Genomic DNA, 19,314 nt, shown 5'->3' with positions numbered 1-19,314 from the left:
GCCACTTGGAGTCTGTGGCAAAGAGCCTCAGGAGAGACTCAAGGCCAACCCTTGGGATTCTGGAGTCGAGAATACAGGGAGTCGGAAGAGGGCTGAACTCCGAATGAAAAGGAGATCTTAGCCACGTGTGAGGGGGTTCAGGCTGCTTCCAAAGTAACTGGTACTGATACGCAGCTCCTTCTGGCATCTCAACAGCCAGTGCTAAACTGGATATTCAAGGGAAAAGGTTCCCTCCACCCATCATGCTACTGATGCCACCTGGAATAAGTGGATTGCACTGATTACACAATGAGCTTGGATGGGGAATCTCAGTCATCCAGGGATCTTAGAGTTGATCATGGACTGGCCTGAAGGTAAGAAGTTTGGAACATCACCAGCAGAAAAGGTATCACGTGCTAAAGAGGCCCCACTATACAATGAACTACCAGAAAATGAAAAGAAATTTGCCCTGTTCGCAAATGGATCGTGCCGTACTGTGGGGAAGCATTGCAAATTTGCTGTGTTAAGCCATGCATGACAAACTTGAGAGGCCACTGAAAGGAAAGGAGAATTGAGTCAGTTTGCAGAAGTAAAGGCTGTCCAGCTGGCTTTAGATGTTGCTGAACAGGAGAGGTGGCCAATGCTCTATCTTTACACTGATTCATGGACAGTGGCAAATGCCTTATGGGGGTGGTTAACAGTAGCGGGAACAAAACAACTGGCAATGGAAGGGTAAACCTATTTGGGCTGTTGAACTGTGGAAAAACATTGCTGCCCAAATAAAGGATATGGCTGTAAAGGTGTGCCATGTAGATGCTCATGTGCCCAAGAGTTGGGCTACTAAAAAACAACAAAATAACCATCAGGTAGATCGAGCTGCCAAAATTAAGGTGACTCAAATAGACCTGGACTGGCAACACAAGAGTGAATTATTTCTATCTTGGTGGGTCCATGAGACCTTGGGCCATCAAGGAAGAGATGCAACATGTAAGTGGGCCAGAGACCGAGGGGTGGACTTAACTACGGATGCTATTGCACAAGTTACTCATGACTGTGACACACACACCACAATTAAACAAGCCAAGAGGATGACACCTGTCTGGGGGGAAGGGTGATGGCAAAAGTATAAACATGGGGAGGCATGGCAGGTTGATTATATTACCTTGCCATGATCTTGTGTGGTGTGCTTACCATGGTGGAGGCAACAGTGGGTGGCTTAAAACATATGCAGTACCCCTTGTTACTGCCCAAAACAACATATTGGGTCTCGAGAAACAAGTCCTGCTTTGACAGGGCACTCCAGAAAGAATTGAGTCAGATAATGGGACTCATTTCAGAAATTCTCTTGTAAATACTTGGATCAAAGATCATGGCATTGGATGGATTTATCATATTGCTACCATGCACCAGTCCCTGGTAAAAGTGATAATAATTAAATAATAATTAATAACAATTATAATAATAATTAAATAATAATAATATAATAATAATTAATAATCAAAAACAGCAACAACAATCTGAGGAGACACAAACTAATTTACTAAATATGGAATCAGGATCCAAAATAACACTATAATACAATATAGAGTGTAATTAGAATTTGAGCTAATAAGTCAAATAAAATGAGAGAAAGAGTGTCTGAGAACTGAAGGCCTTCCCATAACACTGAGGTGAGATGTGCAATTGGGGCGAGCAGAAGCAAGGAGAGACTAATGATCAAAAAGAGGGATGTCAGATGACCTACCAAGGCCTACCAATCTGTTCCCTCTGAGCAGAAATGATAACAGAACAGCGAACAGCCATCTGGGGAATGTAGTAGTTCTTCTTTTCCGGACAGGTGCCCGGAACTGGAGCATTAACTATGTAACTCCCAGTGCACTACATGACGTTATGATGTGGAATACCGATAACCAAAAATCAGAAAACCACAACAGGGACTCCTTGCCTTGCAATGGGGATTGCAGGGCTAAAATGTGATTTTCAATATTACAATCTGCTTCTACACTTGAGGAAGCACATACTCTGCCCTCAAAGTAAAGCCACACCAAATTCCAAATCAACAGCAGGACTGAGAAGTGAAGGCCATACCAGAGCTTTTTAAGAATATTTTAAACTGTTGACATTTAAGTAGATAATTTGAATTTCTGCAATTACTTCAAATGCAAATCAAATACCTTGCACACTGCTTCTTCAGCCTTGTATGCATATGTGTATTTTGTACACATCAACTTAGTCATCAAAGAATCATAGAACTGCTCAGGCTAGAAAAGATCTTAAAGATCACTGAGTCCAAACACAACCTAACCATACTACCCTAACTTTAACAACCCTCCGCTAAATCATGTCCCTGAGCACCACATCCAAACAGTTTTTAAAGACATCCAGGGATGGTGACTCAACCTCCCTGGGGAGCCTATTCCAGTGCTTCACAACCCTTTCCATAAAGAAGTTTTATCCAACCTAAACCTCCCCTGGCACAACTTGAGGCCATTTCCCCTCATCCTGTTGCCCGTCACCAGTGAGAAGAGACCAGCCCTGCTCTCGCTGCAAGCACCTTTCAGATCTTGGAAGAAAGTAATAAGGTCTCCTCTCAGCCTCCTTTTCCCCAGACTATCTTAAGTCATCTTAACACAAGTATCTGCGTTTGCTAAATGCAAATGCTGCTTTACATTCTTCTGTTTTTCAAATGCTGGATTTACAGGGAAACCATTAAAAAAAAAAAAAAAAAAAAAAAAAAGGAAAAGCACTGAAGAAGAAAACATGCCAACATACAAAGGATCTGCTTGGTTTTGGAACTCCCTATATTCATTATAGGATATTCTTTTAAACACCATTAGTGTTTTGTCTGTTTTTACCTCAATAGCTTTACAGAGAGTGTGACATCATCTTAAATCACAGAATCAGAGAATCACAGAATTGTAGGGGTTGGAAGGGACCTCCAGAGATCATCGAGACCAACCCTCCATGAGTATCTTGCAGAAAATTCATACAAAAGCAATGCTGAAAAGCTAATTCTTAAGTAAAAAACAGTCATCCCTATGTGCATCTGGCTTTCTCACTGTTCACTAATTCAGCTTTATTTACATTTAGCTAAAGTGCAACAACTTTACTTTGTATTAGCACAGGTTACTTATGAAAGCCCTTAGGAATCCTCTGAAGTTCAAAGAGCAGCTATCCTCATTTCAGGGAAGCTTGCAATCTGGAGATCATGTGATAGCTGATTCACAAATCATTTAAGATCCAATCAAAATTACTGGACTTCGTCAGCCCAGTTGAATTTCCACATAGGGATACTAGTTTCTTTCTGGCTAACTATCCCCCACCGCTTGTGCTGAGCCATGCATTACAGTAGGAATGTTCATTATTGAAAAGAACAGTGAATATTCACCACCTATAAGGGCCCGAGTTCTGCACAGTTTTTGGAAATATCAGTAGGCAACAAAAAGTACATACACTCAGTGATTCCTTTGTCTAAGTAATACCTCAGCACTTCCTACAGCTGATGTTCGGCAGTCCCATCTAGACAAATTATCACCCCATGATTGACAGTGATGGCTACAGGGCAACGATGACTGGGAGCACATAACGTCCTTTTAACATTAAATGTATTTTTCATGTACGCTCATGTTTCTGTTAGCACTTCTGCAGCTCTACAGTACAAATCAGATGCTACTGATGTCTTTTACGTGAGTATCCTGTCCTGTGTTTTCACTACGAGAAAGAATTAAAGAAGAAAGAAATAAAGAAAAAAAGATAAAGTAATCAGAGTCAAGAACTGTTAATGCTTGTCTGATTTAGACCAACTGAATTCCCACTCAATTCCTAGTGAAGCTACTAAGCTCCTCACAGAACCAAGCCTTCTGTCCAAACTTGTTGCTAAACTTGACTCTAGTTTGTCATATATGCATAATTGTGCCTATGCACTAATTCTTTCCAGCAAACTGGTCCAGTAAATGTTAATAGGAATCACCTCTGCATTAGCTTTTGCCTACAAATCAGAATACATTTTGCTGGGAAGCAATTACAAATTTGACAGTTTTTTATTATTTGCAAATAGTAATCACATAATGCCACAGATCATTAGCATCTAGTAACTACAGACTCCATTCTCATATCCATTAAAATAACAAACGTGCACTCCAAAGAAACACAGTTAGCACATCACTGGAATTACACACTGAGGCAGAAAATTACTATCACCAAAAAAAAAAAAAAAAAAAAAAAAAAAAAAAAAAAAGCGTCTTTAATGCCTCCTATGTAAACAGTGTGTTTTTATACTATTTTTTTCCTGAAAAAGGCATACATTCTTTCCTATATTTAGAAGTCTAAGAGGATAAATACTCTGAAATTTTGATGGCATTTGGCTGTTTTCCAGTATATTTTGCTGAAGAGTACAAACACAAATGTCCTACTTCCTTATATCCTCTCTCTATGCCTTCTCTGCTGCAATTTTCATGACCAAACACTGTGCAGACACGAATGGAAGCTTGTCAGTTACACCAAAACATTTCTTGACTGGATTTGCGCATCCAATTAGCAACACAAATCACTGACTAATATTATGACAAGGAAAACAAAAACATTTTTGAAAATTTATCCTGTCAGTTTACAATCAGAAATCCAGACACACTTCGAGTAGCAATTGCAACAAATTCTGTGTCTCCAGGGCCATCTTTCTTCCCCTGCAAGCAGGGTTGAGAGTGGGAAAAGTGCAGAAAAATGACACCAAGCTTTCAAGTTAGGGGAGAATCACACTGCAGCCATCTCTTCCTGTTTAAGTTGTGAAGTATCTGTTTTTACCAAACTGGTATCAGTCCTGTTGCATGGGAGAACTCTGTTCCTATAGTGGCATTTAGGAAAAAAAAAATTCTCATCCTGATACAAGAAAATTATTTAGCCCACGCAGCAACAACTGCCACCTATGATTAAGAAAAAATAAAACCTATGTATTCTAATAAGTTCTCCTGTGTCATATGATGCAACTAGCTAAATGACTTACTCAGCCTTGTGGCTGACCTAAAGGAGGAAGCAGAGAAACTAAGGAGGATAAAGGAATGTGAGAGGGAGATTGATTGGTGGTACCAGTTCCTATCAGCCCTGAGATCTTGGCAGCCAGCTGAGGCTACAGATGGAGCACATCACCCCCTGCTGCCTTGCAAACAGGTAACAGAAAAGAACCAGCAGGCAGACTGTGTTCCTCCTACAGTGAACCCCCTGTCCTCTCCTCCCCCTTAACAACAATAGTGAAGAATTAGGGGACATGTGGCAGTGGCAAAAGGCCCCTGCTCAGCAATGCAGGTGCGCTCTCCCAAAGATTCCCCTGCCTCCCCAGCTGCCCCTGCAGAACAGGTTCAGTGCTCTGCAGGGACAGCTGGACAATGGTAGTGATGATGGTTCTCCCCAGTTGGTGGTGTTACTGAAGTCTAACCAGACCTCACTTAGCAATAAAACATCATCATCAAAGAAAAAAACAACAGATCATCGTCATTGGTGACTCTCTGCTGAAAAGAACCGAAGGACCAATATGTAGACTAGACCCTCTATACAGGGAGGTCTGTTGCCTCCCTGGAGCCCGGGTTAAAGACCAAGGAAGAAACTTCCTTCCCTAATTTGGCCCTCAGATTACTATTCCCTGTTGTTGTTTCAGGTAGGCAGCAACGATATAGGAAGAACTTTGCTAAAGGCCATGAAAAAGGACTTCAGAGCCTTGGGGAAATAGATCAAGAGCTCAGAATTGAATTGGAGTTGAGAATACAAATTGTGTTCTCCTCTGTCCTTCCTATTATAGGGAATGATGAAGGACTACATATGATGGGCCAACGGATTAATACCTGGCTCTGAGCCTGGTGTGCCCAGCAGGGGTTTGAGTTTTTTGACCTGCACTCTGTTTGCACAAGATCAGGCCTGCTGCCAACTGATAGGAGTAGCTTCTCCTACCACTGGAAAGGGGTCTTAAGATGGGAGTTGGGAAGATTCATTGATAGAGCTTTAAACTAGGTATGAAGGGAGGTGGGGGTGTAACTGGGGTCACTAGAACAGAGCCTGTATGTAACATCCTGGTGCTTGCAGGAGAGGGATGTGCTAGTAAGATCCCACAGTCTTGTGTCTCAGTGAAGGAGGAGAACAACTCACCCTTTTGTAGGAAGAACATGAGGGTTGGTGTGAGGTTGGTGGCTATGGAAACTTGAGTATGGTCATGAGGGTACTAGGACTACTGCCACTCAAAAGGAGGCCCAGCTCAGGTGCTTTTACACTAATGCATGCAGCATCGGTAATAAACAGGAGGAGCTGCAGGCCATTGTGCGGTCAGAAAGCTACAATATAGTCACCATCACGGAAACATGGTGGAATGACTCAGCTGGAGTGCAGTGATGGATGGCTACCGACTTTTCAAAAGAGACAGGCAAGGCAGAAAGGTGGTAGTGTAGCCCTCTATGTAAAGGGAGAATATGAATGTATGGAAATTAATGATGGTGATGACAGAGTTGACAGCTTATGGGTCAGAATAAAAGCAAAGGCCAGTAAGACTGATATTATCATGAGAATCTGCTCCAGGTCACCCAACCAGGATGAAGAGGTAGACAAGACACTTTACCGAGAGTTGGGTGAGGTCTCAAGGTCTCTCCCCCTCGTTCCTGTGGGGGACTTCAACTTCCCAGGCATCTGCTGGATTTATAATACAGCAGACAGGGAACAGTCCCAGAGGTTCTTAGAGTGTGTGAGAGATAACTTCCTGACACAGTTGGTGAAGGAGCCAATAAAGAGAAGCAAAATCTGCTTGTTAACAGAGGTCTTGTTGAGATGTAAAGGTTGGAGGCCATCTGGGGCATAGTGATCATGAGATGCTAGATCTCTCAATCCTTGTTGAACCATGGAGGGGAGTCAGCAGAAATGCCACTTTGGACTTCCGGAGGGCAGACATTAACCTTTTTAGGACCAGGATTGAGAGGGGCCCTTGGGAGGTAGTTTTGGAGAGCACGGGAGCACAGGAAGGCTGCAAATAAGGAAGTAAGGAAGTAATTTTGAAGGTGTAGGAACTGACCATGTCCAAGTCATGGAAGACAAGCCGACAGATAAGGAGACTGGACTGGCTGAACAGAGACCTTTGGCTGGAACTCAACAGCAAAAGGAAAGTTCATGGTTTTTGGAAGAGTGGGCAAGCTACTTATGATGATTACAGGTACATAATGAAGCTGTGCAGGGAGAAAAATAGAAAAGTCAAAGCCCAGCTAGAACTGAACTGGGCCACTAAGGTAAAGGACAACAATAAATGTTTCTATTATGAGCAGCAAGAGGAGGGTTAGGGAGAATCTCCATCCCTATTGGATGCCGAGTGCAACTTGTTGACCAGGATCAGGATAAGGCTGAGGTACTTAATACTTCTTTGCCCTGGTCTTTAATAGTAAGACTTGTTACTCCCTGGGCACACAGCCCCCTGCGCTGGTAGATAGGGACAGGGAACAGAATAAGCCCTGCATGATCAATGACAAAATAGTTTTGGACCTGCTCCAAAACCTGGATGCTAACGAGTCCATGGGGCCAGACGGGTTGCACCCTAGAGTGCTGAGGGAGGTGGCGGATGTGCTTACCAAGCCACTCTCCATCATTCTTCGTCAGTCCTGGCTAACCGGGGATGTCCCGATGGACTGGAGACTGGCAGATGTGACACCCATCTTCAAAAAGGGCTGGAAAGATGATCCTGGTAGCTACAGAGCTATGAGGTCTCACCTCAGTGCCGGGGAAGGTTATGGAATGGATAATCTCGGGAGCCATCATGGATCAATTAAAGGTCAACCAGGGGATCAGGCCCAGTCAGCATGGCTTTACAAATGTTAGATCCTGTTTGACAAACCTGACTTCATTCTATGACAAGGTGACCCGCTTAGTGGATGAAGGCAAGGCTGTTGATGTGGTCTACCTGGACTTCAGTTCTTTTTGACACTGAAGCTTTTGACACTGTCCCCCACAGCATCCTCATGGACAAGCTGGCTGCCCGCAGTTTGAATGGGCGTACACTCCGCTGGGTAAAACACTGGCTGGATGGCCGGGCCCAAAGAGTTGTGTTTAAATCAGTTTGCAGCCAGTCATGAGAGGTGCCCCCCAGGGTCCTCTCCCCAGTGCCCAGGCACTGGAGCCACTTCTATTTAACATCTTTATTAACAATCTTGATGTGGAGATTGAGTGCACCCTCAGTAAATTTGCAGACGACACCAAGCTGGGAGGGAGTGTGGATCTGCCTGAGGACAGAAAGGCACTACAGAAGGACCTGGATAGAATGGATTGATGGGCCAAGGTAAACTGTATGAGTTTCAGTAGGGCCAAGTGTCAGGTCCTGCATTTTGATCACAACAACCCCAGGCAACCCTATGGGCTTGGGGAGGAGTAGATGGAAAGCCACCTGATGGAAAGGGACCTTGGTGTACTGATGGACAGGCAGCTGAATATAAGCCAGCAGCGTGCCCAGGTGGCCAAGAAGGCCAATGGCATCCTGACTTGTGTAAGGAATGACGTGGTGAGCAGGACTAGGAAAGTCATCCTGCATCTGTGCTCAGCACTGGTGAGGTCTCACCTTGAGTACTGTGTTCAGTTTTGGGCACCTCAATATGGAAAGGACATTGAGGTGCTGGAGCAGGTCCAAAGAAGGGCAGCAAGGCTTGTGAAGGGCTTGGAGAATATGGCCTATGAGGAGAGAATGAAGGAACTGAGGCTGCTTAGTCTGGGGAAAAGGAGGCTGAGAAGAGACCTTACTGCTCTCATCAAGTACCTGAAAGGTGATTGCAGCAATAGCAGGGCTGGTCTCTTCTTACAAGTGACAGATGACAGGACAAGGGGAAATGGCCTCAAGTTGTGCCAGGGGAGGTTTAGGTTGGATATCAGGAAAAAAATCTTTACTTAAAGGGTTGTCAAGCACTGGAATAGGCTCCTCAAGGAGGTGGTTGAATCACCATCCCTGGATGTGTTTAAAAACTGTTTGGATGTGGTGCTCAGGGACATGATTTAGCGGAGGATTGTTAGTTAGGGCAGTATGGTTAGGCTGTGGTTGGACTCAGTGATCTTTAAGGTCTTTTCCAACCTGAGCAGTTCTATGATTCTATACACCTAGGACATTAAAAGAAATATTAATCCAAGTCAGCACACTAGTTCTGTCCACTTAACTAAATGACTTTTGAACCTGAGACTAGTTTTCTAAGATCTTTCACAAAAAAGACAAACAGAAAATCCTGCATGAGAATTCAGGCAAATGTATATCTACATGTGTGCATTACTGCATCATATTTTGTAGAGGCTAAACTTAGCTAAAAGAATCAAAAGCATGCATCTCTTCAGTTTTCTTCACTTATTTTTATAAAGACTGAGAGAGATCCCCTTGAAAAGTAGTTCTGGAATTTAAACTATAAGAATACATAAGAATATTCCCTGTATTTGTGACCCGTTTTTGTGTGTGGATATTCAGATATCCAACTAAACTCTAAACTTCACTACTGCACAATGCACGTACAGATTTGTCAATACATTACTTTTTTTTTTAAAAAAAAAAAAATAAAGCACACTAGGCCCCTCTGTTTTCTGACGTACCAAAGAGCAAATTTTCATCCCCATCTTTCAAGCAGCTGTCCATACTGACCACAGTGAGGCTAGTCATAACTCTCATTCTGTACACGTTCAAGGAAAGATATCCTAATGTTTACGCAAAAAGCAAGCCTGTCAGACTACAGTATGCATCTGAACACATTGCTACCCTGAAAAAACAACAAAACCGTATTTTCATCTGAATACTCTACCTTGTTATTTCTTCTTTAAGTTTACATGGGTCCTCTGCATAGAATTTAATGCCAAAATACAGAGTGTATGGTGGTCCAGCTGCAGGAAAAAGAAATGGGTATAAAAATCGATTGTTATGAATTTACAGTTATTGTGAATTGTTCATAGTTGATGACAAAATGGCTATTAATCAGTTTATCTTCGTATTTCACAAAACTTAAAGCCACCAAAAAACACTTAGCTACCTTCAGAAAATTACACCCATTACCCATGAGGAGGAAAAAAAAAAAAAGAAAAAAAAAGTTTAAGTATTCTTCTTATTATTTTTCCAGTCTACTGTTTATTTATTCTCATACTGTCTGCCTACTTGGAGCTTGTCATAATTTGAAAATTTAAGTTTAGATTTATTTGCTAACTCACTATTTCTCCAAGATTTTTTTCACTGCTCAAATTTGATATTTAGACACTTTTTTGTACATGAAAACAGTTTGAAAAATGTTAATTCTGCATGAAATATGATTTCCTGACATAACTAATATTAGTACACTCTATACTTTCAAATATCATATGGAGGCACCTAAATTATGTGCTACTTTATTTGACATACATTTGGAAAAGATTTTCTAATTCACGTTTTGAAAACGTTATTCTTCAGAAAGACAGTTAGCACTGAGACTCATACAGCCAAATTTATTCTATGCATGCTCCACTTCTACTTTTTTTTTTAAATAGAAGTCCTCCAATTTCTTGTTAAAATAAAAGTCTTATATTAATTAATTACAATAAGATTGACGGACCTTAAATATGGGTTTACTGAATAGTGGCAGCAGGGGTAGACATTATATTATGAGCAAGAGGCAGTATTTTCATTTTCAGAAAAAAAAAAATCAGGGTTTTTTAAGGTATGGTGTGGTAGAGGCATAGACTACTACAAAATTAACTACACAAATGACAAATGGCACCATTTATTATATTCTAAAGTAAAATTTAATCACAAAGAAATCTTTGGACATTAGTTATACTAATTCTTGTTAAATGACAGCATGTACAATCTATGTGTGGAATTTTGATGTAACTACAAACTGTAGTAATAAAATGTCTCAAGAACTACCAATCTGTTGAGTCTGGAATACAATTTTTGTACAGACAATGTATTGCCTAGAATATTGCTTCTGTTACTTCACTTCAGATAGCTTCTTTAAGTTCAGATTAAATACATACTGTTTATCAATTCTTTATGCTCAGCAAGGGTCTTTGCAGGATCCAACCAGTACTGTAAGACAGATAATTATGAAAATTAGTCACTTAGCACATAAAATTAATACAGAATTATTGCAATTCTACATTTATTCATATATTGATATTTTTTCCTAGGAAAGCAGCACAAGATGATTTATCTTCTCATCAGGATTTAGAAACTCAGCCAAGATTACAATAATATGAAAATTTACAGAAGCTTACGGAATGCCTGTATGACACGCTTCAGCCTTTTAATGACAACTTTGTACCAGTAGAGTCATTTCTGATAAAACAAACACATCTGCCTGTACAAGTCTAATGCTATGCATCTTCTCAGGGGGTAGCAGTCTCTCTGAAAGGAAATCTTACATTAAAAAGCACCACATCTCAGGCTCCTGACCAAGATGGCTCTATGAAAATATCACACAGCATAATTTTTTTGTGTACCTTATCTACTGCAGCTAGTATGCTTACTCACAACCTTGCCATTTTCTTTGTAGGGGATAAACCTAAGCAGAATCATTCTGAAATAACAGCAACAGCAACGCATGTAAGATAAAACCTACACGGAAAGAAAGGAAGTGCTGTGTTTGATTTCTGAAAAACTAAGGATTGTAGCAGAAATGACAGGCATGACAGCATTCCTGCAACTACTAAGAAATTACTGTAACAACGCAGTAATCAATTCAAGTCCATAGGATGTGAAGATATAGGCTTGACTAGAAGCAAAATCAGTATTCGTGTTTAGAAAAGGCTTCCAGTAGCAGGTGAAGGGTATCACCAGAATGCTTACAGCAGCTGCATTTGAGATTATCAAGGTACGTTAAGCACGCCACAGAGGGATGAGCTGTTACAAGGATTCCCACACCATCTGAGCAACAGAAATGTAATTTCTCAGTGATTATTCTGACTCAACTTTATCAAACCTGTACTAAAATCTTCGCTGTCACAGTACGGCAGAGTATCTGCAGACTTCTTGGTAGCTTTACATGGCGCCAGCATGATGAACATTCTGCTCTTGTAATGACCTATTTATTTCTTAGCTTGGCATTTCTATGATTCAGTTAATGGAAGAAAGCGCAGAAGCCAAGACTATTCTTGCCATCACTTTTTTCTTTCCTCTTCTGTCACACAAATTTTCTGGATCAGCAAGGACTGGCATACTCTCTCAAATACCAGAAACAGAAAGGCTGCAGAATACAGCTGTTAGAAAAGCAAATTACAGGAGATTTTATTTATTTTTTTTTATAAGAAACTCCTTACCTGTCCCCTGACCTAACTAGAGAATAAGAATTAAATGGTTAAACAAAAAAAAAAATCTTCTTTTTCTATATAGAGAACTCTTTGGACTATAGAGTTTACTTGTCAAAAGGAGTAACATAAGGAGGACAAGGAAAAATGTTACAAAGGATTTGAGCAGAAAATTTTAAGCAACTAATTGCACAAACTACTTCCACTAGCTGCTCATCTATCTGTTACAAAAACAGCTGTATGCTTTGTTCTCGGTCTAATGGAAAAAATGTCGCCATTACAAATCCAGGAATGTTTCTAAACAACCACCATAAACCAAAATCATGAAAACCATCATCCACTCATTATACGAGCTGAATTTCAAAATAAAGTCATTAGGGTGGTACTTCACAAATGAGGGAGATCCTGCGTTCAATTCTAATCCCTACATATTTGCTCAGCAGTCAAGAGTGACAGTTTCACAAAGATGTGGTTTGAGAAGCAAACACTTCAAATGTTCAAAACTTTGAAGGGAAAAATACTCAACGCATGTGTTGACTACATCCACTAACTATTCCAACAGAATCCTTCTTAATCTCAGAAGAATGTAGGATGGAAAGAAAACTTATCACGCTCAAATACTGTACTGAAAATTCTTATCAGAAATTATCTGAGCTAGCACAATAGGCTGATAAAGAGATTTCAAAGTCAACAGATAGAAAAAAATACAAAAGAGGTCTGCAGTGCACATTCTAACCACAGAACAACCCTCTTCCCAAAACTGTCATCACAGTATGAAAAACACATCGTAAAGACAGCCTGCTTATCACTGACAACCTCACATTACGTTGTAAGACTAAAACTATACTGTTTCAAAATCAGATAAAAATATGACAGAGTATCTCCTTCATTAAAAGTATTCCACAAGTGAACCGAAATCAGCTTCAAGATGCACTGTCTTATAGATGTCTTTGTAGTTTAGCTTTACTTGCATAGATAGGTCATTTGTGAAAAAAACTGCATTTACGGATCATCTCCCATCTTGTGCCATCTTATACCACATTGGCTGTGGTAAGACAGAATTCAGCTACATAACTGATGTTTGTATGGACTGTATGGACACGAGCAGGAAATATTGCCAATTCAAAGCTGCATCTTAATCAGATATCTTAACTCTCACCATGCTGCATTTGACCTGCAACATGAATTATATTCTTTGTTATGGAATTTAGAGGGAATCGTCAAAATTTAGACGCAGAGGGAATCTGAAGAGCAGAGAGGAAACAAATCTGGTAGCTCATTTTGTCAATCACATTCTTTCCTTCCTCCAGACTAACTCAGCAGGAGGATTGCATCTTGAGCCCTCATCATGACAAGATAGGTTGCTGCTACCCACACTAGGGAAGCACAGAATCAGCTGGCATAAGGAAAAAAGCTCTTGTGAGGAAGCTATGGCCCTCTAGATCCATGTGCTGCATAGGTGAGGTTAAGCAGCTCAACTCAGATAAGTTTACTGCTACAACAGAAAGCAGTGAGGAAGAGGCAAGAATCGAATCTGTCTTGTTGTATCTTTGGAAATGCCAGAAAGCCATACTAAGAATCGCTGTGAAGCTACTTGTTATTTTAAAGGCTGCCAACATTTTCCTGAATGGTGTTGGGAAGATGTGGATTTCTAACTTTTCATTTGTAAGCCAAAGATTAATGGAATTTCAGGGGTAATGAAAAGGCATTTTCCAAGCCCATATTAGACAAGGATGAGAACATTTAAAAAACCCCAAACCCCTACAACAGAGTATTCTACATATGCATGCATACATAATAACATGTACTAGATACACATTAAAGGTTTGCATATACACACAGAAAGTGCTGGGCACAGTTTAAAGCTCATGTTTTGAAGTGCAAAGAGAAATGGATTAAATAAAACCAACACACCTGCACAACAGGAGTTGACAACAAGCTCCACATTTGTGAATGCCAAACTAGCTACAACCTGAAGCCTTATTTTTTTTGTCTTTTTGAAAGACAGCTTACACTTCACAGCAATTTGCCACCTGTACCTCTCCTGCCCAGCAGGTTATCTGACTTACAAGCAGCCCCCCAAGTACTGCAAATAGGTGGAGGCTCCAGCATTTACCCATCCAGTTGCAGGCAATGCATTCTGTGTACCTGAAAGGAGAATTCAATATTCGCAGGGGAAAAAAAAAAAAAAAAAAAAAAAGGGAAAAAAGTAATATTTTAAAATATTAAATTTCAAACCAATGAAACCACCATTTACTAAATTGATGGCTACAAATTCACTAATTGTTATTTACAAAAACCACCTACTATCAGCTAACACAAGAAATTATTATTTATTAAGATTGATGATAAATACACAATGATATCAAAGAAAAAAATATTCTGAATTTTAAGGTAGAAGTGTTGCAAAAAAAAAAAAAAAAAAAAAAAAAAAAAAAAAAAAAAGATGTATTTAAAAAAGCACAGTATATCTAAGAATACACGGTCTGCATTGCCATTTGTACTTTTTACAGATCTGGCCTCCAAACAAAAATTCCAAATTGAGAAAAGATCTAAAGAGTACTGTGTTCATGCACAATGCAGTATTTCATAATTAGCCCTCTTTAAATGGATGCAAACATTTTTTCATGAATCCAGAGTCTTTATTTCTTGAATTTGCAGAGGGTTAAAGCCAGGTCAAATTCCACCAACATGCTTGAAACAAAATATTAACTAGGCTGAAATGTTTGCTGTGGTATCAATCAATGAAATGTCTGGTGGAGATAAATCTGTCTACTTCAGACTAAATCCTGCACTGTCTTAATTAGATTCTTACCAAGCTGTACTTATGTCACACATGACAGTCATTTCTGTTCACATTTTAAACAAAAAACAAATCACAAAAAAACAGATCTTTTTCATTATAATCTGAAATTATCAAGATTGTTCCATAATTTAAGGCAACACTAACAATCAGAATTGTTTCATCAGTTTTTTTCTGCAAATGTTCTCTGTGTGTAGCCACAAGTTGGTAAACTGAAGACATGTGGGTAACCTCACTAGTAAGTCTGAAAACTGAAAGTAATCCCTTATGTAATACAAAATTTGTAACTCGTTAGGCTTTTCCTACATACAAAATACAAAGTATGGAACACTTGCCTTTCTTGTTAGAAACTGAAATTATACTGACTATGCTTAGTCTTGGATCAACACAAGTGCAAGTTCCACACTGATCCTGCTGCACTGGAAAAACTCTTTTAGCTCAACTGCCTTCAGCTCAGCTAACCACCAGCTTTGTCTAGATTGTTTCAACCCACTACGTATCTTCTATAATTGTTACTTTCTAATCAGCATTGTCAGTTTCCATTTTCTTTTAACTGCTATTTACAAGCCCTGGTCTCTTCCTTTCTGTATAATTTAGCGTATCAGCTTTACGGGCATATGTCAACTCCACACAAAACCACAATGAGCTAGTCACAGTACACCTGTTTTTCTAGGCTTAAAATATAGACCACATGATGTGACAGTAACGTCCTACAAAGCATGCATTTTCAATTGTAAAACAATTTTATTAAAGTTTAAAGTTTTACTAAAATTGTGTGCTTTCTTTCTATCGTTAAGTTAGATATAGTCTGTTCACTGTTACCATTTCCAATCTGGAATAACAGCTAGGCAGCCAAAGCATACTGCAATTAATTTATTTATTTACAATTATTTTATTAATCATGCAGGATGGATCTGGAAACCCTTCAGTTTGTGAGGTGGCACAGCAGGGACAAGTTTATGGCTGTTTGCTGTGCTCAGCTTTGCCTCAGCTGGTCTGACTGCAGCATGCAGCTCACAGTAGAAAGGTCAGTTTCAGAGCTACAAATAAAATATGTCTACAGTAGACATCTACAACACTGGTACAAACATACAGCACTGCTATCTCATGCTGGAGCAGAACATGCAGGTTAGCATAACACTGCACTCAAACAATTGGGGCAGGGGAAATCAGCTTGGATATGATACTGAATTAACACAGTGTTACTGCTTTCTGTATTTGTATTTCTCTGCTTGAAGCAGTAAGAGAATGTTAATATCCTGTATACTGTGAATGTAACAGCTCAGATAAGTGTTACACTGGAGAAGACAATAAAGGTATTCGCATTGCAGCTTTGGGTTAAGAGGGTTCAGTACGAGAGTTCAGCTAGGGCTAGATGGTGGCAGTCTGATGAATGTCAGACTGTAAACTGCAGCCAGGCAACAAAATACTGTCAGCATTTAAAATGTTTGTGGATTCCTATTTTGCTGCATTAAGGTAAATACAAAATCTTTTTTTCTGTGAAAGAAGCTCTAGAAGCATGACTTTTCCACATCCTTTTGTGATTTGACAAGGAAATGGTTTGGGAATTCCAACATACCCTTTACCTCATGAAACACTGCTCAGCCTTTCCTGAGATATGTGTAAAAATTGCCATTTCCATTCTCTTGTAAGTGCCTCAAGAAAATAATGCCCTCCTGCCAAAGCAGTGATTAGCCCAACTACCTGCCCTGAGGCGCAATGGGAAATGCCACAATGGCAGCAGCAGAAGAGGTTAGGAAACCCTACCAACCACCCACAGCATTAGCTCAACCCATCTGCTCATTCTGACACAGTTTTACACGATTTAAAATAAATTATTGAATACTACATATTAACTAATCGTTACTTCTTTCTTATTCAGAGCACAAGTAGACACAGATAAAGTATTCTGGCAATTTCAAACATTCATGCATTGACTTTGCAAATTATACCATCCTCTTAACCTTGAAAGTTTAGGGGAGGCTAGAATGTCAATAAAGAGAAATGTGTATACCATAGCAACAGTGTCATCCAACTTATGCTTTATTCACTGCTCATGACCCTTCTACAGTCACCCAGTTCCATCAATCAGTTTTTTTGCCATCACCTATTTTCTCACTTGCAAATTAGTTTGTTAACTGTTCAGGGATACTCATTTTTGTGTCATGCATTCTTACATTACACAGCACAGCGAAACCTTGTTCCCTCATTAGAGCCCCTGGTACTAGTAAAATAATTATGATACCAGCCACCTAAGAAGTAGCTCGCAAACACAGCACTTAAAAGACAACCTGGAAGTGCAGAAGTGTGCTAAAATAATGGGGAAAATGACCAAATAAGTAATTTCAAACCCTTAATAAAACACCTAAATACATGTTTTGTAACTGGATTATGTTCTTTAAAATTCATTGCTTTACTCACTCTAATTCACCCATCATTCAGTTAAATATTTAGTATCACACACAAAAAAAAAAAAAAAAAAAAAAAAAAAAAAAAAAAAAACCACACAATTGAGAGGGTAAATAAAAAAATATTCCCACAATGAGCAATGTATTAATAGGTGGCCAAAACTCCAAACTCATTTTTCAGCCTGAGACTAATTCAGAGGAGTAGTTTTAAAACTAATTAACAAGCTAATCTTTTCCCTTTTCCTCCAGGAAATCTGCTCTGGCCAAACCAGAACATACCCACTCTAAAATTCATACTGGGTTTCTCACCAGTCACTAGAGTGCTAATCCCAACAAAGCAAAATGTTTTAGCGATACGCAGTATACAACCAAATACATGTTTATGGCTGAAGTCCAACGTGGCATTCATGGAATCTTTCCTTTTTACTGGTCATTCTTAAGACACTACAAGATTTCACCAAAAATAACAAGCTAGCAACAACCATCATAAGACATGTAAAACTGAATACATTTGCTCATTTATGGACTTTCCACACAAAAAACTCCAATTTTTAATTACCCCAGAAGAAAAACAAGAGCAGTAGGCGCTCTCACAGTGCCTTAACACAGCCCAGTTGCAAAGCCTGCAGCACAACCTCAGCTAGTCACTAAGGCAGCACCTATGTGGTAGGCAGATGCATTCCCTGCCAAGAACCACAGCTCTCCTCTCCAACTGTGCATCCTGAAAGCTTCCCAGCTTTGTGTCAGAACAAAGCTGATGTGATCACCACTCTCCCACACATCTAGGACTCTCCTGCAAAGAAAACCTGTGGGCAGAGGAGCAAACAGCTCTCAAATGTTGGTTCTGTTTTGGGCCCCTTGCTACTAGGATATTGAGTTGCTCAAGCATGCTCAGAGAAAAGCAATGAAGCTGGTGTCAAGACTAGAAAAATAAAAAACATACAAGGAGTTACAGTGGGAGCTGGGGTTGTTTCTCCTGTTTCTACTTTTCTCTCTCCTGGAGAAGAATAGGCTGAAGGGAGATCTCATCACTGTCTACCTGAACTACCTGAAAGGATCCTGCAGCAAAGAGGGTGCTGGATTCTCTTCTCAGGTGGCAAATGATAGGACAAGAAGAAATGGTCTCAAGATGCACCATGGATGAGCTGGATTGGATATTAAGACTTTCTTCATCAAAACTATGGTCAAGCACTGAAATGGGCTCCCCAGAGATGTGGTGAAGTACTCATCACTTGGAGGTATGTGAGAGACATACTAATGTGTTAGTGAAGAATGATGGCACTTAGTAGGTCAGGTTGATGGTTGAACTTGAAGATCTTGGAAGGTCTTTTCTAACCTAGATGATTCTAGGATTCTATAATCCCTGGGGAAACCAAGAAGCATGGCAGTTTCCTGATGGGGAGCTAGTCAGAAAATCATGACAAAGCTACTGTTAGGTTTACCCTGTTACAGAATGATGTAAGAGAAAATGGCAAAAAAGGCTGTACTTTTATTTAAAGAAGCTGAGTTATGCCACACAGCTCATGCACATTATCATAATACAAAATGCACTGATGTCACACAATCAAATTAGCTGTTCTATTAGCTAGATGCATCCTAAAATGTACATTTGTGCATTAAATCTTTCACATAAGAGATGTAATCTTCTCTGATTTTCATAATACTCTGAACACCGTTAAATATACAGTATACATGCCTCTGAAAATGATCCCAGTAATTGCCATTTCTATTTTATTTGTCTTTGCAGGAAAAAAAATAAAGCACTTCAGAGAGCAAAAAAAAAACACCCTTTTAGAAAAAAAAACAACCTATCTGCTCTATAAACATACCTTAATTTCCTCAGGAAATCAAAAACACCTTTAGGTTCACAGC

General features: G+C 39.8%; 1 protein-coding gene across 1 annotated transcript in view; it reads right to left on the bottom strand.

Moving 5' to 3' along the window:
- EPB41L4A (erythrocyte membrane protein band 4.1 like 4A) overlaps positions 1 to 19,314 on the bottom strand; it is a gene marked incomplete at both ends in the record, with an annotated part of 129,664 nt that overhangs the window by 62,802 nt on the left and 47,548 nt on the right. Inside the window, 2 exons of the mRNA XM_079548648.1 lie at positions 9,762 to 9,840; positions 10,963 to 11,014. Of these exons, the coding sequence (XP_079404774.1) occupies positions 9,762 to 9,840; positions 10,963 to 11,014 (131 nt within the window). The remainder of the gene's footprint in view (positions 1 to 9,761; positions 9,841 to 10,962; positions 11,015 to 19,314) is intronic.

This window comes from Tetrao urogallus (assembly GCF_951394365.1).
Source record: "Tetrao urogallus genome assembly, chromosome: Z".
Classification (NCBI taxonomy): Eukaryota; Metazoa; Chordata; class Aves; order Galliformes; family Phasianidae; genus Tetrao; species Tetrao urogallus.
The sequence above is the reverse complement of the archived record's forward strand: the minus strand, read 5'-3'. Positions and strand labels throughout refer to the sequence as shown.